The sequence below is a fragment of the Nerophis ophidion genome, linkage group LG19, assembly GCF_033978795.1.
Source record: "Nerophis ophidion isolate RoL-2023_Sa linkage group LG19, RoL_Noph_v1.0, whole genome shotgun sequence".
NCBI lineage: Eukaryota > Metazoa > Chordata > Actinopteri > Syngnathiformes > Syngnathidae > Nerophis > Nerophis ophidion.
The window spans coordinates 47200432-47225402 of NC_084629.1; the positions used below are offsets into that span (position 1 = coordinate 47200432).

A 24971-nucleotide genomic window follows, 5' to 3' on the forward strand; every position below is an offset into this window, starting at 1 on the left:
GCTGGTTCAGGTGTGTATGTGTCTGCAGTTTCTCCCGGAGCAGAGGACAAGGTTGAGAGGGACGCAGTGCCGGTGAAGCAACAGGCAACTGCAGCAACCGCTATTGAAAACACAACACGCCATGCAGCCGAGCATGTGATCACCTTCCCATCCCGCCTGATCTACTACCTAAACGAGGGCTCGGAGAGCACCTACCATGACCTGGACACGAAAGTCCGGAGCCAAGCCGGTGACGGTCAGGTGAGCAAATTCAGAACGCACACTCTGCAACATTCAGCAGTAGTGGCCCATCTTTCATCTTGTAATCCTGTTTTCTAAGCACATAAATAGCGCACAAAGTCCTGCTGTGCGATGCTGAAGAAAGCTGCAGCCATGCAGAATCACCATCTGTCATTTGTCCACCACATCTGTTTATGTCGTCCAGTGGGGGCTGGATCGCTAACTTGTCTACGGCTTTCTAATAAACAGGCCTACAGTCCACTTCTGTCCCTTAAATTAAAGTACGCGTATAGACCGTTATACCATTTAACACAAGCCATGCTTCTACCACTCAAGGTGCAATGATTTAATGTGACAGTAACACAGTACATTGTAAGAAATAAACAATCAACAGGACAGGACTGTTGCAGTCCTTTCTACAGTCAAAGGGATTTAGTTCCTACGATGATGTGGCGGCTTGTCCAGGGTGTACCCCGCCTTTTGTCCGATTGCAGCTGAGATAGGCTCCAGCATCCCCCGCGACCACAAAAAGGGACAAGCGGTAGGAAACGGATGGCTGGATGGACAATCAACTGGACAGGACCTTTGCAGTCGTTTCTACAGTCAAAGGGATTTAGTTCCTACGATGAGGTGGCGGCTTGTCCAGGGTGTACACCGTCTTTCGCCTAAATGTAGCTGAGATAGGCTCCAGCACCCCCCCGCGATTCCGAAAGGGACAAGCAGTAGTAAATGGATGGACAAACAACAGGACAGGAGCGTTGCAGTCGTTTCTACAGTCAAAGGGATTTATTTCCTACGATGAGGTGGTGACTTGTCCAGGGTGTACGCCGCCTTCAGCCCAATTGTAGCTGAGATAGGCACCAGCACCCCCCGCAGCCCCAAAAAAGGACAAGCGGTAGAAAATGGATGGATGGATGGACAATCAACAGGACAGGACTGTTGCAGTCGTTTCTATAATCAAAGAGATTCAATTCCTACGATAAGGTGTGTGACTTGTCCAGGGTGTACACGCCTTCCGCCTAAATATAGCTGAGATAGGCTCCAGCCCCCCCCCCACGCGATTCTGAAAGGGACAAGCGGTAGATGATGGATGGACAAACAACAGGACAGGCGTGTTGCAGTCGTTTCTACAGTCAAAGGGATTTAGTTCCTACGATGAGGGGGAAAATTGTCCAGGGTGTACCCTGCTTTCCGCCCGAATATAGCTGAGATAGGCTCCAGAACCCCCGCGCGATTCAGAAAGGGACAAGCGGTAGGAAATGGATGGACAAACAACAGGACAGGCGTGTTGCAGTCGTTTCTACAGTCAAAGGGATTTAGTTCCTACGATGAGGTGGCAACTTGTCCAGGGTGTACCCTGCTTTCCGCCCAAATATAGCTGAGATAGGCTCCAGCACCCCCCGCGACCCCAAAAAGGGATTAGCGGTAGAAAACGGATGGATGGATGGATGGACGGACAATCAACAGGACAGGAGTGTTGAAGTCGTTTCTACAGTCAAAGGGATTTAGTTCCTACGATGAGGTAGTGGCTTGTCCAGGGTGTACGCCGCCTACTGCCCAAATGTAGCTGAGATAGGCTCCAGCACCATCACTGCGATTCCGAAAGGGACAATCGGTAGAAAATGGATGGACAAACAACAGGACAGGAATGTTGCAGTCCTTTTTTACAGTCAAAGAAATTTAGTTCCTACGATGAGGTGGCGGCTTGTCCAGGGTGCACCCCGCCTTCCGCCCAAATGGAACTGAGATAGGCTCCAGCACCCCCCGCGCGATTCCAAAAGGGACAAGCGGTAGAAAATGGATGGACAAACAACAGGACAGAAGTGTTGCAGTCGTTTCTACAGTCAATGGGATTTAGTTCCTACGATGAGGGGGCAAATTGTCCAGGGTGTACCCTGCTTTCCGCCCGAATATAGCTGAGATAGGCTCCAGCATCCCCCATGACCCAGAAAGGGACAAGCAGTAGAAAATGGATGGATGGATGGATGTACAATCAACTGGACAGGACTGTTGCAGTTGTTTCTACAGTCAAAGAGATTTAGTTCCTATGATGAGGGGTGACTTATCCAGGGTGTACACCGCCTTCCGCCCGATTCCAGTTGAGATAGGCTCCAGCATTCCCCGTGACCACTAAAGGGGACAAGCGGTAGGAAACGGATGGCTGGATGGACAATCGACAGGACAGGACTGTTGCAGTCGTTTCTACAGTCAAAGGGATTTAGTTCCTACGATGAGGTGGCGGCTTGTCCAGGGTGTACCCAGCCTTTCGCTCGACTATAGCTGAGATAGGCTCCAGCATCCCCCACGACCCAGAAAGGGACAAGCAGTAGAAAATGGATGGATGGAATGAGTAAAAATACCACAAAGTATGCGCTGGACATATGTTCTCTGAAGGAAACCTTTCTCTCCCATACTCTGAAAACCTTTGTGGTCTGCAATCACACACTATTTTAACTTTAAAGATGAATTGGATTAATTATTTTTCAACATTCACCCGAACGGGACACGCGGTAGAAAATGGATGGATGGATTGACTCTTACACGTGTAAAAAGGACCCACTTTACAACGTCATTTCAGACAGACGTTTAACTAAACCATAACCAGCCAGTTGACAGCTGGCTCACTACAGATTCTTGTGGTTCACAGTTGATACTGTAGGTCAGGGGTCAGCAACCTTTTTGAAAGCAAGAGCTACTTCTTGGGTACTGATTAATGCCAAGGGCTACCAGTTTGATACACACTTAGATAAATTGCCAGAAATAGCCAATTTGATCAATTTATCTTTAATAAATAAATCTATATACATATAAAAAAAAATGGGTATTTCTGTTTGTCATTCCGTCGTACATTTTTTTTCCTTTTACGGAAGGTTTTTTGTAGAGAATAATAATAAAAAAAAAACACTTAATTGAACGGTTCAAAAGAGGAGAAAACACACAAAAAATGGAAATTAAATTTTGAAACATAGTTTATCTTCAATTTCGACACTTTAAAATTCAAAATTCACCCAAAAAAAATGAAGATACAAACTAACTAATTCGAATCTTTTTGAAACAATTAAAAAAATAATTTATGGAACATCATTAGTAATTTTTCCTGATTAAGATTAATTTTAGAATTTTGATGACATGTTTTGAATAGGTTAAAATCCAATTTGCACTTTGTTAGAATATATAACAAATTGGACCAAGCTATATTTCTAACAAAGACAAATCATTATTTATTCGAGACTTTCCAGAACAAACATTTTAAAAGAAATTCAAAATACTTTGAAATAAGATTTAAATTAGATTCTACAGATTTTCTAGATTTGCCAGAATAATTCTTTTGAATTGTAATCATAGTAAGTTTGAAGAAACATTCACAAATATTCTTCGTCGAAAAAACAGAAGCTAAAATGAAGAATTAAATTAAAATGCATTTATTATGCTGTACAATAATAAAAAAAAAACCTGAACATTGATTTAAATTGTCAGGAAAGAAGAGGAAGGAATTTAAAAGGTAAAAAGGTATATGTGTTTAAAAATCCTAAAATCCTTTTTAAGGTTGTATTTTTTCTCTAAAATTGTCTTTCTGAAAGTTATAAAAATCAAAGTAAAAAAATAAATTAATTTATTTAAACAAGTGAAGACCAAGTCTTTAAAATAGTTTCTTGGATTTTCAAATTCTATTTGAGTTTTGTCTCTCTTAGAATTAAAAATGTCCAGCAAAGCGAGACCAGCTTGCTAGTAAATAAATACAATTTAAAAAATAGAGGCAGCTCACTGGTAAGTGCTGCTATTTGAGCTATTTTTAGAACAGGCCAGCGGGCGACTCATGTGGTCCTTACGGGCGACCTGGTGCCAGCAGGCACTGCGTTGGTGACCCCTGGTGTAGGTAGTCTCTTGGGGATCACAATCTTCATTCGCCTTCCTACTCACTGAACCTCATGTTTAACAGCAGTCAACTCCTGACTCAACATCCAATCATCTCCAGCTTGCCAACGTCCATGGGTCTGTAGACGTAGCAGTAAAATCACGATACTTCTTCAGTCTTCTTCTTCCTGTGCTGTTTATTGGCGTTTTAATTCGGGAGTGCATTACTGCTTTGCATTTTGTCACCTTTGGGGCATTTACTGTAAATTTTGAGCTATCACTTTTAACAACAGCCATTAAAACAGTGAATAATAATTTTTCTCACCCTACAGGCAATTCACCTTGCTCAGGTTAGCTTCCAGCTGGAAGCCTTTGGCGCCCGATTTGTTCTGGATCTAACACTGAACAAGTAAGTGCACCTCTCCGTCATTGTTATTCAACTCCAACGTCATAAAACAAGACACTCTTAATTAGTGTCCAAGTTGTGTTTGCACAACCCTGCTGACTGACAGACAAACAAACGTCCCACGGCCAGTAAAAGCCTGAGTAAATCCTCGCCACTGCGGTTGTTAGTCATAACAAATTTTCCGACTGTGGTTGGTCCTTTGGTGAGAGCGTGTCTCATAGCGGCAGCTGTTGCTGAGGTTGTGTTGACAGAAATGCAAGGATGGTTAGAGGATGCACCACTTTTCTACATCTGCCCACAATGTGGCAGAGGAGCACGATGTAATATCACAGGAAACAGTAAAAACATCCACAGCATTTTAGACTTCTCAACGCCGAGCTACTTGTGCTACTAAGTTTTCCAATTGTAACCTTAGCACACTTTGCTAGCTGTACGATGTTGAGGAAAATAACCTTCATCCAAGAACTGCTCAAATTTAAAGGGGACCAGTAATGAATGTTGTCTTTTGTGACCTATCAATCAATCAATCAGTCAATCAATCAATCAATGTTTATTTATATAGCCCTAAATCACAAGTGTCTCAAAGGGCTGCACAAGCCACAACGACATCCTCGGTTCAGATCCCACATCAGGGCAAGTAAAAACTCAACCCAATGGGACAATGAGAAACCTTTGAGAGGACCGCAGATGTGGGGACCCGCCCCCAGGGTGACCGGTGTAATGGACGTCGAGTGGATCTAGCGTAATATTGTGAGAGTCCAGTCCATAGTGGATCTAACATAATAGTGTGAGAGTCCAGTCCATAGTGGATCTAACATAATAGTGTGAGAGTCCAGTCCATAGTGGATCTAACATAATAGTGTGAGAGTCCAGTCCATAGTGGATCTAACATTATATTGTAAGAGTCCAGTCCATAGTGGATCTAACATAATATTGTGAGAGTCCAGTCCATAGTGGATCTAACATAATAGTGTGAGAGTCCAGTCCTTAGTGGATCTTACATAATAGTGTGAGAGTCCAGTCCATAGTGGATCTTACATAATAGTGTGAGAGTCCAGTCCTTAGTGGATCTTACATAATAGTGTGAGAGTCCAGTCCATAGTGGATCTTACATAATAGTGTGAGAGTCCAGTCCATAGTGAGGCCAGCAGGAGACCATCACGAGTGGAGACAGGTCAGAGATGCCAGCACTTCATTCGTGGCCATTGAACCTGTGTCCCCCACCTCCACGAGGGAGAGGTGGGCATAGCAGAAAAGAAACGGCAGATCAACTGGTCTAAAAAGGAGGTCTATTTAAAGGCTAGAGTATACAAATGAGTGTTAAGATGGGACTTAAATGCTTATACAGAGGTAGCATCTCTAACTGTTACCGGGAGGGCATTCCAGACTACTGGAGCCCCAATAGAAAACGCTCTATAGCCCACAGACTTTGTTTGGGCTCTGGGAATCACTAATAAGCCAGAGATCTTTGAACACAGATTTCTTGCCAGGTTATATGATACAATACAATCAGCAAAATAGGATGGAGCTCGACCGTGTAGTAAAACCTTAAAGTCACATCTTAAATGCACAACCTATGAATGTTGTTACAAAATTGGATACTTGTTTTAAACAATTTCAAAGTGTCAAATCAAAAGGTTCTTGCATTTTGGTGCAAGCTTGCACACAGTTTTGGATGCCTCTCTTTTTGGGTTTATGAGTCTGGCTACGTTGTGACATCCCCGCAAGATGGAAACATTTACCGGTATTTGGAAATCTAGGGCCTGACCTATTAAAGGTTTGTGTGTACTAAAACACGTACAAACTGAATATCAGATTAAAAGCTGATTTACTAAATTCATGAGCAGAGGATTGCGTCTTTTAAGTGAGCAGAGTGAGGAGTGAAATCCATGTGGCGTGTCTGTCTTCAGGAATATGCAGAATACATGCTGATCATCAGAATGCCCGCAATACTTGGAGGAGGAGATGCAAATATAATCATTTGGCGTCTGAAATGTGATTTATCAAGAATGATCACTGTTCTGAGGGCGCTATTGCGCACACGACTATAAGAAAATAGGTGATAATGCCACTTGATTGACAAATAATCCTCGTGTGTCCGTCAACATTTTGGTCTTTGATCAATAAAAAATATTAGACATATTGTCTATACGGATATATCGTTATAGAATGTTATAGCTGCTAAATGACTTAAGGGGCTATTGGAAACAACTTCAATTGATAAGTTTTGGAATCTGCTGACGTATTTTTTTTAATGCTGTTCATTTTTTAACTTAAGAAATACATTTTCATAATATATGCATTATTTGAAAATAAGTATTTCAGTAAACATTTTCTTGCGTTTCGATCCTTCTAGACCAGGCCTGGGCAATTATTTTGACTCGTGGGCCACATTTAGAGAAAAAAATGTGTCTGGGGGCCGGTATATATATTTTTATGAACACTAATACAAAACCTCACAATAATGTCTGATTGAATGCTAAAACACGTTATGACAGACCGCTTTAAATAACATAATGGAATTTTACATTTTTCTATGAAGGATAAAACACTGAATATTGACAATAAATGAACGTCACACCCCTTTTCAATCGACACGTTTTACAATCAAGTGAAACGCAAAAAAAAATGCAACAAACAGTGAAATATGAACGCGAAGGGTACAAATTAAACCCGCCTACAATCTGGTATATCTGATACATCACTAAGCTTTAGAACTTTGTTGTGGAAATCTCCTTCCGCCTCGGTGGAAACGCTGCTCACCCACACTGCTTGGTGCCTCGTCTGAGCTACTGGGACTTACATTACCATAGTAACTAACTACCATATTTTTCAGATTATAAATCGCTCCGGAGTATACGTCCCACTGGCCGAAAATGCATAATAAAGAAGGAAAAAAACATATATAAGTCGCACTGGAGTATAAGTCGCATTTTTGGGGGAAATTTATTTGATAAAACCCAACACCAAGAATAGACATTTGAAAGGCAATTTAAAATAAATAAATAATAGTGAACAACAGGCTGAATAAGTGTAGGTTATATGAGGCATAAATAACCAACTGCTATGTTAACCTAACATATTATGGTAAGAGTCATTCAAATAACTATAACATATAGAACATGCTATACGTTTTTGTTTTTTGTTTTTTTTCATAAAGAAATACAATCATGTGTGCTTGCGGACTGTATCCCTGCAGACTGTATTGATCTATATTGATATATAATGTATATATTGTGTTTTTTTATGTTGATTTAATAATAAAAAAAATGTATGTATATTATTATTATTATTATTATTTTTTTTTTATTTCTTGTGCGGACCGGTACCAATCGGCCCGGTGGTTGAGGACCACTGCGGTAATGTTTTAATAATTTCACACATAATTCGCTCCTGAGTATATGTCGCACCCCCGGCCAAACTATGAAAAAAACTGCGATTTATAGTCCAAAAAATAGGGTAGATGACCTCAGTAACTAATTATATTACCATAGTAACTAATTAGATTATCACAGTAACTTGTATATAATCCGTAAGCGCAGATTCCAACCATTGAAATACTCTGTATCGTTCAAGACTCACGGTCATTAGAAAACATGACTGCACATCATAATGGCAGCTATACTTTCCATTTTAAAGATCGAAAAACAGTATTTGGGAATGTCCGGCCGGCCAGATTGAAAATCTTAACGGGCAGCATGTGGCCCCCGGGCCTTAATTTGCCCAGGTCTGTTCTAGACGCAAAAATGTATTGCAGTTGTGCTGGTTCTCCGTCTCCCTGACGCGCTAAAAATAGTTTCTGTTGTCTACAGATTGCAATTCTATATTGCAGAAAAAGTGTTACAACTTATAGATGTGTGCTGTTATTTCAATAACATGGTAAACAGGATGGAGAGCAAAATGGCATGAATGTGGAGGGCACGTAATGCCAGTAGTACACACAAAAACCCAATTAAAATAAGGCGGTCTTCATCACTTTTTAATTCTACGTGCAATGTTAGTAGATCACACGCAACACACCCATCAATAGCACACACAATTTTATAGCTTGCACACGCCGTTTACTGTGTGTTATTTGGATCTTAGTAAACCAAACGTCAAGCTCTCAGCCAAAGGGGTAGGAGCTCCTTCTCCTCTGCTTCAGGCTATGAGAAAACACAACAAATGAGGATAAAGTAATATTTCCCATCTAATCTTGGCATGCACATAATAACACCGACGTGCAACATGCAGCGACATAAAGCTGCCAAAAAGCAGCTGTTTTTATGCAAAGTGAATCAATAGGCGAGGGTCCAGGTGTACCTAATGGTGTGATGGGGTGAATCCATGTAACATTCATGACGTTTATTTTTGGCTATGTCTGGGAAAAAAATAGCAGTGACGACTTCAACATATATATTTAAACAGTGCACATTTAAAAAAAGAAGAAAAAAAAAGACAAGAGTGTGGCATGGTTTCATTTGCAATCTGTGAACGCCTCCAGAATTTACAAACCCCGTTTCCATATGAGTTGGGAAAATTGTGTTAAATGTAAATATAAACGGAATACAATGATTTGCAAATCCTTTTCAACCCATATTCAGTTGAATCGGCACAAAGACAAAATATTTGATGTTCAAACTCATAAACTTAATTTTTTCTGCAAATAATAATTAACTTAAAATTTCATGGCTGCAACACGTGCCAAAGTAGTTGGGAAAGGGCATGTTCACCACTGTGTTACATCACTTTTTTTTTTAACAACACTGAATAAACATTTGGGAACTGAGGAAACTAATTATTGAAGCTTTGAAAGTGGAATTCTTTCCCATTCTTGTTTTATGTAGAGCTTCAGTCCTTCAACAGTCCGGGGTCTCCGCTGTCGTATTTTACGCTTCATAATGCGCCACACATTTTCAATGGGAGTCACGTCTGAACTGCAGGCGGGCCAGGAAAGTACCCGCACTCTTTTTTTACAAAGCCATGCTGTTGTAACACGTGCTGAATGTGGCTTGGCATTGTCTTGCTGAAATAAGCAGGGGCGTCCATGAAAAAGACGGCGCTTAGATGGCAGCATATGTTGTTCCAAACCTATATGTACCTTTCACCATTAATGGTGCCTTCACAGATGTGTAAGTTACCCATGCCTTGGGCACTAATGCACCCCCATACCATCACAGATGCTGGCTTTTCAACTTTGTGTGGATAACAGTCTGGATGGTTCCCTTCCCCTTCCTTTCAGATCACACGATTTTGATTATGTCCAAAAACGATCTGAGATATGGACTCATCAGACCACAGAACACTTTTCCACTTTGCATCAGTCCATCTTAGATGATCTCAGGCCCAGAGAAGCCGGCAGCGTTTCTGAATGTTGTTGATAAATTGCTTTCGCTTTGCATAGTAGAGCTTTAACTTGTACTTACAGATGTAGCGACAAACTGTATTTAGTGACAGTGGTTTTCTGAAGTGTTCCTGAGCCCATGTGGTGATATCCTTTAGAGATTGATGTCAGTTTTTGATACAGTGCCGTCTGAGGGATGGAAGGTCACGGTCATTCAATGTTGGTTTCCGGCCATGCCGCTTACGTGGAGTGATTTCTCCAGATTCTCTGAACCTTTTGATGATATTATGGAGCGTAGATGTTGAAATCCCTAAATTTCTTGCAATTGCACTTTGAGAAAGGTTGTTCTTAAACTGTTTGACTATTTGCTCACGCAGTTGTGGACAAAGGGGTGTACCTCGCCCCATCCTTTCTTGTGAAAGACTGAGCATTTTTTGGGAAGCTGTTTTAATACCCATTCATGGCACCCACCTGTTCCCAATTAGCTTGCACACCTGTGGGATGTTCCAAATAAGTGTTTGATGAGCATTCCTCAACTTTACCAGTATTTATTGCCACCTTTCCCAACTTCTTTGTCACGTCTTGCTGGCATCAAATTCTTAAATTAATGATTATTTGCAAAAAAATAAAAAATGTTTATCAGTTTGAACATCAAATATGTTGTCTTTGTAGCATATTCAATTGAATATGGCTTGAAAAGGTTTTGCAAATCATTGTATTCTGTTTATATTTACATCTAACACAATTTCCCAACTCATTTGGAAACGGGGTTTGTAACATCTTATGGGGACTCAAAAAAAACGGGTTGTAAAAGTGATTGTGGAGCAACATTTACACCATAGCATATCCAATACATATTTTCTATACCAGTGTTTTTCAACTTTTTTTGAGCCAAGGCACATTTTATTTATTTAAAAAATACAGAGGCACACCACCGGCAGAACGTTAAATAAATGAAACTCCACCAAGTTGACTTTTTTTTTTTAGTTTGTTGTTTTCCTGTGTGTAGTGCTTTAGCTCCTGTCTTGAGCTGTTATGTTGTTGGCTCTTCCTGTTTTGTTGGTGATTGTCCTGTAGCAGCTTCACGCCTTCCTTTGAATGCCATTGCCTGACCTGTTTGTACTGGCAAACAAGACTATTTCAGTTGTGTGGACGCTATCCGTCTTTGTGGAGACATTGTTGATTGTCATGTCATGTACGGACACACACTGTAAGTCTTTGCTGTCGTCCAGCATTCTGTTTTATTTTGCTTTGTAGCCAGTTCAGTTTTACTTTCGTTTTGCATAGCCATCCCTATATTTCAGTGCCTTTTCCTAGCGGGACTTGCCTTTTGTTCATTTTTGGTTAAAGTGTAACAGACCTTTTAACCTGCACGCTGTGTCTTGCTGTGCTTTGCATATTTGGATCGCGTCAAACCATCATCGACGCGTTCTGATTTTTACAAAGCAATAACCTACTGTTAAGGAGTATTACATGGTTACCCTGCCGAGCTCTACGCAGCACAGACACTAGACAACGGCACATTATTTGCAGATTATAATATATAATATGATTTTTGGACCAATTAAGCAAAGTTGCATACTTTCTCACGGCACACAGGACAATATCTCACGGCACACCAGTGTGCCGAGGCACAGTGGTTGAAAAACACTGATCTATACCACAAGAAAGTGTTTTAAAAGTACAGTAGATTAAAATTACCGTATTTTTGGACTATAAGTCGCAGTTTTTTTCATAGTTTGGCCGGGGGTGCGACTTATACTCAGGAGCGACTTATGTGTGAAATTATTAACACATTACCGTAAAATATCAAATTATATTATTTAGCTCATTCACGTCAGAGACTAGACGTATAAGATTTCATGGGGTTTAGCGATTATGAGTGACAGATAGTTTGGTAAAGGTATAGCATGTTCTATATGTTATAGTTATTTGAATGACTCTTACCATAATATGTTAGGTTAACATAGCAGTTGCTTATTTATGCCTCATATAACCTACACTTATTCAGCCTGTTGTTCACTATTCTTTATTTATTTTAAATTGCCTTTCAAATGTCTATTCTTGGTGTTGGGTTTTATCAAATAAATTTCCCCAAAAAATGCGACTTATACCTTAGTGGGACTTATATATGTTTTTTTCCCTACTTTATTATGCATTTTCGGCAGGTGCGACTTATACTCCGGAGGGACTTATACTCCGAAAAAGACAGTATAGGTCCACCTTAAAATGCGCTTCTTCCCAACCAATGTCCAACCCTTAGGCCAGGGATGTCCAAAGTGCGGCCTGCGGGCCATTTGCGGCCCGAAGCTAATTGTTTACACATTCTGGAAATGCTATTGCAAAAATAAAAAAGAACATTAAAAATATTGGAATGAAGTGAAATCTATCGAGAAAAAATTGCAATGTTGACACAAAGCTGCCATGCAGGCTGTTTTTTTTCTTCTTTTGTCTTTATTTTACCATATAAAAAACATCTTTACCATGAATTGATTACCGTGGACCCCGACTTAACTTATTGGGGTGTTACCATTTAGTGGTCAATTGTACGGAATATGTACTGTATTGTGCAATCTACTAATTACAAGTTTCAATCAATCAATTATTTATTTTTAATTTTTTTGTCATTGCTCAAAACAAAAAATAATGACCAAAAAAATCCATGTTATAATGAATAATTTTCAAAGCTCCAATTAGTTAAAAAATTTCACTTTAAAATGTTTTATGTGGTAAATATTGCATACATTGTGCAGTTCCCATAAAAAAAACATAGTTTTCTTTGACAAAAGAGCATAAAACAAACAAAATAATAGTTAAATCGTAAAATCGACAGATATATCTGAAGTTGATCTCGTAACTTAAGTGTTGAAAGTTAAAAAAAACCCTAGTAAAAATGTATCACTTTCTGAGTGGGGCACCTTTTGGATCCCAAATATATTTAGTGGTATTTTATTTATCTTTTCACTGTGATTACTCAAAAATAATAAAAAATTCAAATCAATGGTGTCCTGCATTGTTGATATTTTAGGGCTCTAATTACTAATTACTGCATATTTCAGTTTTACTATTAAAAAACAAAGATGTTTTTGACAGAAATGCCAGAAAACATTTTTTTTTTTTTTTTTTTAGTTTTACTGTAAGCGTTAAATAAAAAATAATAATACACATTTGATTTACTTTTTTAATTTTATTAACTGAGACCCTTTATGGACCCCTAAAGGTAAAATAATTTTTAAAAATCCATATATTTTGTTATGGTTTGAAAATGAAAAATTTTAAAAATGGCCCCCGCATGCTTTAACTTTTCCGTGTGCGGTCCTCAATGGAAAAAGTTTGGACACCCCTGCCTTAGGCTTAGTATTTTTGTCATAATCATACTCACAAACAAATAACTATACTTAGCAGTGTCAGGCTGGAAGAACAGGGCCAAGCAGTTTTATTTTGATGAATGGAACAGCATTTGTCAAAGATAATGACTTTTACAGAGGTAGCTGCCAAACTCTAGAATGTTTCTTTTACAGTTGGCAGGCTCCAAGAAAGAAAAACAAAACTGCTGTACAAGCTTATTTTGGAAAGATCGGGTCTTTAATGAGCTTTAATTAGGTTGATTCAAAATGAGCATGAAGACGGACATTCTGCAGATCACTGTCCCGTTTGGAGACACAAGGCCGTGGACGCTCAATGATATTGATTTAGTTCCTTCACTGAGTAGCCAGTCTACATATGCGAGGGATAATATGCATGTGTACAAGGATTTTAAAATGCTAATTGAATTCCATGGCTCTTAATGTGATTTAAAGCTATTCTGTTATAAGCTATGGTAATTTTATACTGACTTCATGGCTGAGTGGTGTCAAACGTCAAGGCCACCATTCATAAACCCATCCAACGATCAAGAAAGTGGTGTTTTATTCCAACACCGCAAAATAATTGTCATTCCTCGAGGCAGGGAAAAGCCTGCTTTTTCAGCAGCTGTGCCAATAATGGAGATTGCAGAAATGTTGCATTGTTGTTCATCACGGGGAGAACGTATTTACTTTTGGTCAGGAGAGAATGATTTCACCTGTGTTTGCTGGATTACTCGGAAAGTTAAGCCAATACGCATAGAAATCTTACCTTTGAGAAGTCTCGGGTGGAAACGGGTGATTTAGGTTTGGGTGGGATCTGTTTGGTTCTGCAACAAGGTTTGACATTTTTGTGTCATAACGCAGTTGACATGTTGTCGAAATCATTGGCTTAAAGGCCTACTGAAATGAGATGTTCTTATTTAAACGGGGATAGCAGGTCCATTCTATGTGTCATACTTCATCATTTCGCGATATTGAGATATTTTTGCTGAAAGGATTTAGTAGAGAACATCCACGATAAAGTTCGCAACTTTTGGTCGCTAACAAAAAAGCCTTGCCTGTACCGGAAGTAGCAGACGATGTGCGCGTGACGCCTCTGGTTGTGGAGCTCCTCACATCTGAACATTGTTTACAATCATGGCCACCAGCAGCGAGAACGATTCGGATCGAGAAAGCGACGATTTCCCCATTCATTTGAGCGAGGATGAAAGATTCGTGGATGAGGAAAGTGAGAGTGAAGGACTAGAAAAAAAAAAGACTATACAGTGGGAGCGATTTAGATGTTATTAGACACATTTACTAGGATCATTCTGGAAAATCCCTTATCTGCTTATTGTGTTACTAGTGTTTTAGTGGCACCAGTCGACGGGTGGTGGCGATGCTCATCTCTGCCCTTCGCAAGGGGCCCTCTTCAAAACACGGTCTTTTGAAATGATCGCTGCATAATACACTGTACTTTGTGTGTGTGGTCCAATCCAACCGTGTTCGCTTGACCGCTCTGTTCCATAGTAAAGCTTCACCGGAATGTAAACAATGAAACACCGGCTGTGTTTGTGTTGCTAAAGCCGGCCGCAATACACCGCTTCTCACCTACAGCTTTCTTCTTTGACGTCTGTATTATTCATTCAACAAATTGCAAAAGATTAAGCAACACAGATGTCCAGAATACTGTGGAATTATGCAATGAAAATAGACGACTTATAGCTGTGAACGGTATTGGAACAAAATGTCCTCTATAATGCGTGACGTCACGCGCACCCGTCATCATACCGCGACGTTTTGGCATGACACTTCAGCGCAAAATTTAAAATTGCAATTTAGTAAACTAAAAAGGCCGTATTGTCATGTGTTGCAATGTTAATATTTCATCATTGATATATAAACTATCAGACTGTGTGATCGCTAGTAGTGGCTTTCAGTAGGACTTTAAAAAGGATGTTTGACAATGTTGCTCTTCTGCATTCAGACGGGGAAAGAACACTTCACTGGGACAAACGTCTAAAAAAAACCAAGATATGACAAGGACAGCACACTTACTATCAGAGAGATTATCGGGAGGTTTGGAAAGGTCCTCCCTTTGGGATCTAAGGTTGAAAAGCAGAGGATTGTTACAGAGGGAGCACAGGTGGGACACGCCTCCATCAATAAAAAGAAAGAACAGAAAAAGAAGAACTTGTCCTTCATCCCTCTGCTATTTGTGTGTAGGTTATCCTTGAGAAACACATGCTAACTTCTGCTTTTTGTGCATGCAAGAGAAGAGGAGTTTCAATTTTGCTTAGTGTTATCCTTGCGACAGTCCTGATCTATATATAGACAGATCTGCAGCGTGCCTGAATGCCATTTTATCTGCTCACCTCCTAAATTCACCTGAGAGTTTCAACTGAAAGCATTTATCGAGTCTGTTCCCTGAATAATTGCTCCCACAATAACATATGGTAGTAATTTAACTTCATACAAGTGGCAAAATATTAAAATCTTTTATTATAGTGCGGCACTAAAAAACTGTAAACTGCAAACCCCGTTTCCATATGAGTTGGGAAATTGTGTTAGATGTAAATATAAACAGAATACAATGATTTGCAAATCCTTTTCAAGCCATATTCAGTTGAATATGCTACAAAGACAACATATTTGATGTTCAAACTCATAAACTTTTTATTTTTTTTACAAATAATAATTAACTTAGAATTTCATGGCTGCAACATGTGCCAAAGTAGTTGGGAAAGGGCATGTTCACCACTGTGTTACATCACATTTTCTTTTAAAAACACTCAATAAACGTTTGGGAACTGAGGAAACTAATTGTTGAAGCTTTGAAAGTGGAATTCTTTCTCATTCTTGTTTTATGTAGAGCTTCAGTCCTTCAACAGTCCGGGGTCTCCGCTGTCGTATTTTACGCTTCATAATGCATCACACATTTTTGATTGGAGACATGTCTGGACTGCAAGCGGGTCAGTAAAGTACCCGCACTCTTTTACTACGAAGCCACGCTGTTGTAACACATGGCTTGGCATTGTCTTGCTGAAATAAGCAGGGGCATCCATGATAACGTTGGTTGGATGAGAACATATGTTGCTCCAAAACCTGTATGGACCATTCAGCATTAATGGTGCCTTCACAGATGTGTAAGTTACCCATGCCTTGGGCACTAATGCACCCCCATACCATCACACATGCTGGCTTTTCAACTTTGCGCCTATAACCATCTGAATGTTTATTTTCCTATTTGTTCTGGAGGACACCACGTCCTCTGTTTCCAAATTAAATTTAAAATGTGGACATGTCAGACCACAGAACACTTTTCCACTGTGCATCAGTCCATCTCAGATGAGCTCGGGCCCAGCGAAGCCGGCGGAGGTTTGTGGTGTTGTTGATGAATGAGTTTGGCTTTGCATAGTAGAGTTATAACTTGCACTTACAGATGTAGCGACCGACTGTAGTTACTGACAGTGGTTTTATGAAGTGTTTCTGAGCCCATGTGGTGATATCCTTTACCCACTGATGTCGGTTTTTGATGCAGTACCGTTTGAGGGATCAAAGGTCCGTAATATCATGCTTACGGGCAGTGATTGCTCCAGATTCTCTGAACCTTTTGATGATTTTACGGAGCGTAGATGGTAAAATCCCTAAATTCCTTGCAATAGCTCGTTGAGAAATGTTGTTCTAAAACTGTTCGACAATTTGCTTACAAAGTGCTGACCCTCACCCCATCCTTGTTTGTGAATTACTTAGCATTTCATGGAAGCTGCTTTTATACCCAATCATGGAACCCACCTGTTCCCAATTAGCCTGCACATCTGTGGGATGTTCCAAATAAGTGTTTGATGAGCATTTCTCAACTTGATCAGTATTTATTGCCACCTTTCCCAACTTCTTTGTCACGTCTTGCTGGCATCAAATTCTAAAGTTAATGATTATTTGCAAAAAAAATTTTTTATGAGTTTGAACATCAAATATGTTGTCTTTGTAGCATATTCAACTGAATGTGGCTTGAAAAGGATTTGCAAATCATTGTATTCCGTTTATATTTACATCTAACACAATTTCCCAACTCATTTGGAAACGGGGTTTGTATATGTACAGTATGTATATATGTATGTTTGTGCAGTAAATGTTTATGTACATGTATGTGTATATGTATGTTTGTACAGTGAATGTTTATGTACATGTATGTGTATATGTATGTTTGTACAGTGAATGTTTATGTACAGAGTGTGTATATGTATCTTTGTGGGGTGAATGTGTTTTTAAACATTAACACCCAACCATAAAGCTATTGAGTTATTAAGTGATGGTTTAATTTTGTGCAGCTGTAGACACTCATGCACGCGTGGGCGAAGAAAACATTACTGTTTCACAAGCTCTGTGTTTAAAGATAATGTACACGTCATTGTAGATCTGTTATATCGACATATAATGTGCGGCCAGGTAAGTTGTGGCTGCTTTTTTTCAAGCTTTCTATTGGTCGAAATGACTACGACTATGACAGCTTGTGAGTAGGTTTTTTTGTGAGTCAGATATTTAAAAAACTCAAGCTTTGTGGATGAAGATTTCCTTAACACCAGAGAGGGAGAAATGAGCATTTTTGAAGATATCATTGTCTGCATGGACCTGGTCTGATTTTGACTTCAGAAACTGGCTTCCGTTATGTGAAAGGTCAAATTAATTGAGTTTTACTTCAGTCACTGAGAGATTAAATTGGATGAGCAAAAATCTTGAGAGTATATGCTCCAGAAAATATTTTTTTTCCAGGGAACAAGGGAGCCCCCAACCTCAGTTATGTTTCATTAAAGGACCACCCTTGTAAAAAAAAACAACCTTTATCTAACTATTTACCTTTCTTCATGTAGGATGGCGCTTTTAACTTGAAAATGTCATGCAGTTTAGAGGCATTTTTTTTCATATTTAGAGTTGAATGAGACCTGCGATGAGGTGGCGACTTGTCCAGACAAAAGAAAAAAAGGCGTAATGTAAGGAGAAAAAAAAATGTAATGTTGATGTAGGGCTTGGCGATATATCGATATACTGGATATATCGCGGCTTTGTCTCTGTGCGATATAGAAAATGACTATATCGTGATACAGTATTCGAGTATACGTTCTCACGCAGTTGCTTTTTGCTGCGGGCATTAAACTACAGGCGTTTCTCACTCTTTCTTGTCTCTCCTTCTCACAGAGACTTAAAACAAGCACACGTCACATACTGTCCCGTCATACGCCCTCGCTGAAGAAAGAGGTAGCAGCATGGGTAACAGCTGTGATGCTAGCGGAGTGGTGCGAGTGGCAATACGAGAGAAAGAAGGTGCAAATCTGATAACAAATGGAGGAATAATTAATTCTGAGAAAAACAGCACAGTAGGGCTGCTAATCTTTGGGTGTCCCACGATTCGATTTAATGTCGATTCTTGGGGTCATGATTCGATTCAAAATCTTTTTTTTTTTTTCAATTCAACACGATTCTCGATTCAAAAACGATTTTTTTCCCAATTTAAAAGGATTGTCTATTCATTCAATACATAGATTTCAGCAGGATCTACCAGTCTGCTGACATCCAAGCAGAGTAGTAGATTTTTGTAAAAAGCTTTTATAATTGTAAAGGACAATGTTTTATCAACTGATTGCAATAATGTAAATTTGTTTTAACTATTAAACGAACCAAAAATATGACTTATTTTATCTTTGTGAAAACATTGGACACAGTGTGTTGTCCAGCTTATGAGATGTGATGCAAGTGTAAGCCACTGTGACACTATTGTTCTTTTTTTATTTTTATAAATGTCTAATGATAATGTCAATGAGGGATTTTTAATCACTGCTATGCTGAAATTATAACTGATATTGATACTGTTGTTGATAATATTCATTTTTGTTTCACTACTTTTGGTTTGTTCTGTGTGGTGTTTGTGTCTCCTCTCAATTGCTCTGTTTATTGCACTTCTGAGTGTTGCTGGCTCAGGTTTGGTTTTGGAATTGGATTGCATTGTTATGGTATTGCTGTGTATTGTTTTGTTGGATTGATATAAAAAAAAAATGTTTCTTTTTTTAAAATCAGAATCGATTCTGAATCGCACAACGTGAGAATCACGATTCAAATTCGAATCAATTATTTCCCACACCCCTACAGCACAGGATCCATTGTCTGGGGGTGGTTTGGCTTCAAGCGAGGAGATGTCGAACAAGTCTGCGGCAAAAGCGTTGCTACAAAAAGTATCACCTACTGCTAATTTGTAGCATCATTTGAAAAGTCACCCGCTTGAAGCTCCGCATGTCAACATTTCCGGTCAGTGCCACACCCACAAAAATACTGAAGCAACCATTTCCAGATAAACATTGTATGAAAAAAAATAGTCAACAACAGAAGGAGATAACGTCCACAGGAACCTACCACATAGCAAAGGAAATAAACCATCTGATTTTATATTAAACAGCTCATTTTTATTTGACAGTTATTGAAATATCTTCTGTGACATCATGCACAAAAGTGCACTTTATTTGTTTTAAACTATTGTAGTGGCGTTCTGTACAAAAAGTGCACTTTAATTTAGTGTTTTGATATGTCATCTTAGTGACATCATGCACAATAGTGCACTAATAGCTTATTTTAAAATGTCTCTGGCAATCTTGCACTTTCTGTTTTGGAAATGACATGAATGTTTGTGCCACTGCTTAATAACTGTTTAATAAATACACTTTTGGTCAATTGACTTAGTTGGTATTTCCCTTTCTGCATGAAAGTTAAAAAGTAGCATATATTAATGCAGTATGAAGAAGAATGTTTTAATGTAGACACATAGAATCATCATCCTGCTGTCATTATATGCATCAAGTGTTCATTCAAGGCTAAGGCAAAATATGGAGATATATATGGTGTATAGTGACATGGCCTAAAAATATTGAGATATTAATAAAAGGCCATATCGCTCAGGCCTATGTTGATGTTAACACAAAGCTTATTTACAGGCTTTTTTTCTTTAAATATACCATGTATACTGTTTTAGTATATTAGATTGGTTTTAGCCTTTTTAACAAAATTTTGTATATCAAATGTACCACATCCTTTGGACACCCGGGATCTACAGTGTCTGAATTTCAATAGATTATGCAGGTGTTTTGGCAATGGAGTGTTGGTGTATACCGTAATTCCTTGAATTGCCGCCGGGGCGCTAATTAATTTAAAACCTCTTCTCACGCCGGCGTTTACCAAAGGCATGCGGTAAAGGCAAGCATGCGTAATTATTTTAAAACCTCTTCTCACTCCGGCACTTACCAAAGGCATGCGGTAAATTTAGGCCTACGCTTAAAATTTGAGTGTGATGTAAGGATACCATCATGAAAAGCACATTTAATAAAAAAAACATTATTATGGTCTTACCTTTACTTATAAATGAAGTCCATGCGCCGCTCCTTCCGATCAAGAGCATCGATAACTTGTTTATAGAAGTCTTCCTTATCTTTCTTCAGTTTTAAAAGTCTCTCGGTCTCGATGGAGATCTTCCTTTATTACCTCCTGCTTTGATTGAAAGTCCAGTTTAGAAAACTGTTTTGTTTAGATATGTAATCCTCCATGTTAAAACTGCAAGCGAGAGGAAAAAATAAACTTGCTGCTTGTTGTCATTTCTTTTGCAGCCGAGTAGTCGCAGGAAGGATCACTAGCGCCCTCTACCACCAGGAGGCGGGAGTCATTTAATGACTCATATTTGACACACGCAGCTTTGGTATTTTAATAAAACATAGCTGCTTACTGTTCTTTTTAGCATATTCAATAGCTTGGACCTTAAATCCTACTGAATAGCTCTTAATCTTCTTCCCTTTATGCGATTTCAAAAGATTGAACTCAGCCTCCTTCATTTCGAAAATGATGACAGGTGAAGTGTCACTCGTGACGTGACGAGTTTGACCCGACGGAAATTCTAGACATGCGCTGATAAAAATAATATATTGCGAAACGGGTTTGACCCGGCAGTAATTCTAGTCAGGCGCATACTATATACCCGGCGGCAATTCAAGGAAATACGGTATGCACAGTGTGTTGTGTTTTCAGATGAAGAATGGGTCATGTTGTTTAAAGTAGCAATGACATTTTATCCATCTTCAAAGCAGATTATTTGCATGTGTTGGAGGTATGATCAAAATCAACAGGCCTAAAAGTGCTATGTGTCACTACGGGAGTTTTATTTGATGTAGTTCCAGACATTAGAACCTCCTGCTGCGTTAGACCGTTCTTCTCTTCTGATGCATTGTGGCACACATGTGCACGCCCCAGGACAGGACATCCTCACACATGCCTTATTTCAACAACTGCACACTTCAAGGTGCTCACATTCCAGCGGCCAATCCTCCGTACACTTCAATGCTGCCCACCAACCCATGCACAGACACCATTACTCCTTGGCGTGGCCCCACTCTCCACTCTTTCTGCTTGGTGTGTCAGGCTAAAAATAGCACCTCACTTAGGAGCCGCTCTCACGCCTTGAGCATCCTCTCGTAATAATGCACTTCCTGCTTGCATGCTCCTGAGCATCGCTCACAAATGTCACGCCGCTGGTGTGTGGGTCACGGACAGAATCTGCCCGAAAGCCGCCTCATTCCCAGGGAGAGGGGGATATCTTTCTAGTGAGGCTACTGAAGAGGGAAAAAGTGTCACTATGGCAGACAAAGTACATGAGGATGTTTGGCGCTGACACAGACAACTATACACACTGCAAAAAGTCAGTGTTCGAAAACAGGGAAAAAAATACAAAAATGATGGATATTTTACTTGAACTAAGCAACATTATCTGCCAATAGAACAACACAATTTGGCTTGTCAAGACTTTCCAATACACGCAAAATTAGCTAACCTCAATGAACCACAAAATACCTTAACATAAGTATATTCTCACTAATAACAAGTGAACTTTTCTTAGTAGAAAAAACAAGTATGATACCTCTTTTCTCAGTGTGTTGAAAAATATTCTTAAATGAAGTACAAACCCCGTTTCCATATGAGTTGGGAAATTGTGTTAGATGTAAATATAAACAGAATACAATGATTTGCAAATCATTTTCAACCCATGTTCAATTGAATGCACTACAAAGACAAGATATATGATGTTCAACCTCATAAACTTTGTTGTTTTTTTTGCAAATAGTAATTAACTTAGAATTTCATGGCTGCAACACTTGCCAAAGTAGTTAGGAAAGGGCATGTTCACCACTGTGTTACATCTCTTTTCTTTTAACAACTCTCAAAACTTTGGGAACTGAGGAGACACATTTTGGAAGCTTTTCAGGTGGAATTCTTTCCCATTCTTGTTTTATGTAGAGCTTCAGTCGTTCAACAGTCCGGGGTCTCCGCTGTTGTATTTTACGCTTCATAATGCGCCACACATTTTCCATGGGAGACAGGTCTGGACTGCAGGCGGGCCAGGAAAGTACCCGCACTCTTTTACTACCAAGCCACAGTGTTGTAACACGTAGCTTGGCATTTTCTTGCTGAAATAAGCAGGGGCGTCCATGATAATGTTGCTTGGTTGGCAACATATGTTGTTCCAAAACATGTATGTACCTTTCAGCATTAATGGTGCCTTCACAGATGTGTAAGTTACCCATGCCTTGGGCACTAATACACCCCCATACCATCACACATGCTGGCTTTTCATCTTTGCTCCTAGAACAATCCGGATGGTTCTTTTCCTCTTTGATCCGGAGGACACAACGTCCACAGTTTCCCCCAAAAAATTGAAATGTGGACTAGTCAGACCACAGAAGACTTTTCCACTTTGCATCAGTCCATCTTAGATGATCTCGGGCCCAGCGAATCTGGCGGCGTTTCTGGATGTTGTTGATAAATGGCGTTCTCTTTGCATAGTAGAGCTTTAACTTGCACTTACAGATGTAGCGACAAACTGTATTTAGTGACAGTGGTTTTCTGAAGTGTTCCTGAGCCCATGTGGTGATATCCTTCAGAGATTGATGTCGGTTTTTGATACAGTGCCGTCTGAGGGATGGAAGGTCACGGTCATTTAATGTTGGTTTCCGGCCATGCCGCTTACGTGGAGTGATTTCTCCAGATTCTCTGAACCTTTTGATGATATTATGGAGCGTAGATGTTGAAATCCCTAAATTTCTTGCAATTGCACTTTGAGAAAGGTTGTTCTTAAACTGTTTGACTATTCCCCCAAAAAATGCGACTTATACTCCAGTGCGATTTATATATGTTTTTTTTCTTCTTTATTATGCATTTTCGGCAGATGCGTCTTATACTCCGAAAAATACGGTACTATGCAGTTTTCACTATGGAGACTGGATCATTTACTGCACATTCAAGTTATCATGCTCTTACCTGCTGCAGATGTGTACCACTTTTTGGGGGAATTTTAGAAGCAGTCCGGTGCATCCACAATGAAACCCACTTTTTTTGTGCACTGCAGATGCGCTAATGGGGGAGAGGCTGCACTTACTGAACTTCAGGGACATTTTTTTCATCCATCCATCCATTTCCTACTGCTTATTCCCTTGGGGTCGCGGGGGGGCGCTGGTGCCTCTCTCAGCTACAATCGGGCGGAAGGCGGGGCACACCCTGGACAAGTCGCCACCTGATCGCAGGGCCAACACAGATAGACAGACAACATTCACACACTAGGGACCATTTAGTGTTGCCAATCAACCTATCCCCAGGTGCATGTCTTTGGAGGTGGGAGGGGCCTATCCCCAGGTGCATGTCTTTGGAGGTGGGAGGAAGCCGGAGTACCCGCAGGGAACCCACGCATTCACGGGGAGAACATGCAAACTCCACACAGACAGATCCCGAGCCTGGGATTGAACCCTGACTACTCAGGACCTTCGTATTGTGAGGCAGACACACTAACCCCTCTGCCACCGTAAAGCCCGTTTTTTTCATATATGTTATTAATCTATATACTAAATAAAAAAACAAACGCCATTAAAAAAAAGGCCAACAGACATCAAAACACATCAATTGATTCTGTTTTAATCAGCCCCTAAAATCCCCCATTATTATAAAAGAATGTTGCTGAATAGACGATATGTTCAATATTTTTTAAATTTCTGACAGACCAAGCAAATATGTCGACACACACGCACGCATGGCAGAGGATATTCTGTCCATCGTCTATTTTTCCAGCACAGCGCGAGCTCTGAGCTTACAGTACTGCGGGTATCTTTGTCAGTTTGCACTTATTTTTTAAGTCTTGCGAAATAAAACGCAAAATAGTGCTGGCAAAACGTTGATGAGTGTTGATAAATCACATTGCACATTTGAATCTTCTCCGAGTATTGTGGGCGTTTTGCAAATAAGCATACCGTATAATTGCATATTATTGAAGAGGGGGGCAGCGGGGGTGTATATTGTAGCGTCCCGGGTGAGTTAGTGCTGCAAGGGGTTCTGGGTATTTCTTCTGTTGTGTTTATGTTGCATTACGGTGTGGATGTTCTCACAAAACGTGTTTGGCATTTTTGTTTGGTGTGGGTTCACAGTGTGGCGCGTATTTATAACAGTGTTAAAGTTGGTTATACGGCCACGCTTAGTGTGACCTGTATGGCTGTTGACCAAGTATGACTTGTATTCACTAGTGTGTGAAAAGCCGTACATATTATGTGACTGAGCCAGCACTCAAAGACAGTGCCTTTAAGGTTTATTGGCGTTCTGTACTTCTCCCTACGTCCGTGTACCACCCCGTACAGCGACGTTTTATAAAGTCCTTAATTTTACTTTCCGATATTTGATTTTAAAGCATTTATCGGCCGATGTTATCGGACATCTCTAATGTGCACTATTGCTTCTTTCTTCACTAACTGAAGCCAATTTCTCCATCTTTCCT

The 24971-nt window shown here is 39.8% G+C and overlaps 1 protein-coding gene across 7 annotated transcripts in view; it reads left to right on the forward strand.

Moving 5' to 3' along the window:
* LOC133538488 (disintegrin and metalloproteinase domain-containing protein 23) overlaps positions 1 to 24971 on the forward strand; it is a 125524-nt gene that overhangs the window by 29292 nt on the left and 71261 nt on the right. For all 7 annotated transcript variants that reach the window (XM_061880154.1, XM_061880156.1, XM_061880151.1 and 4 more), the window contains 2 exons: positions 29 to 240; positions 4407 to 4483. In XM_061880154.1, coding sequence (XP_061736138.1) covers positions 29 to 240; positions 4407 to 4483 — 289 coding nt within the window. The remainder of the gene's footprint in view (positions 1 to 28; positions 241 to 4406; positions 4484 to 24971) is intronic.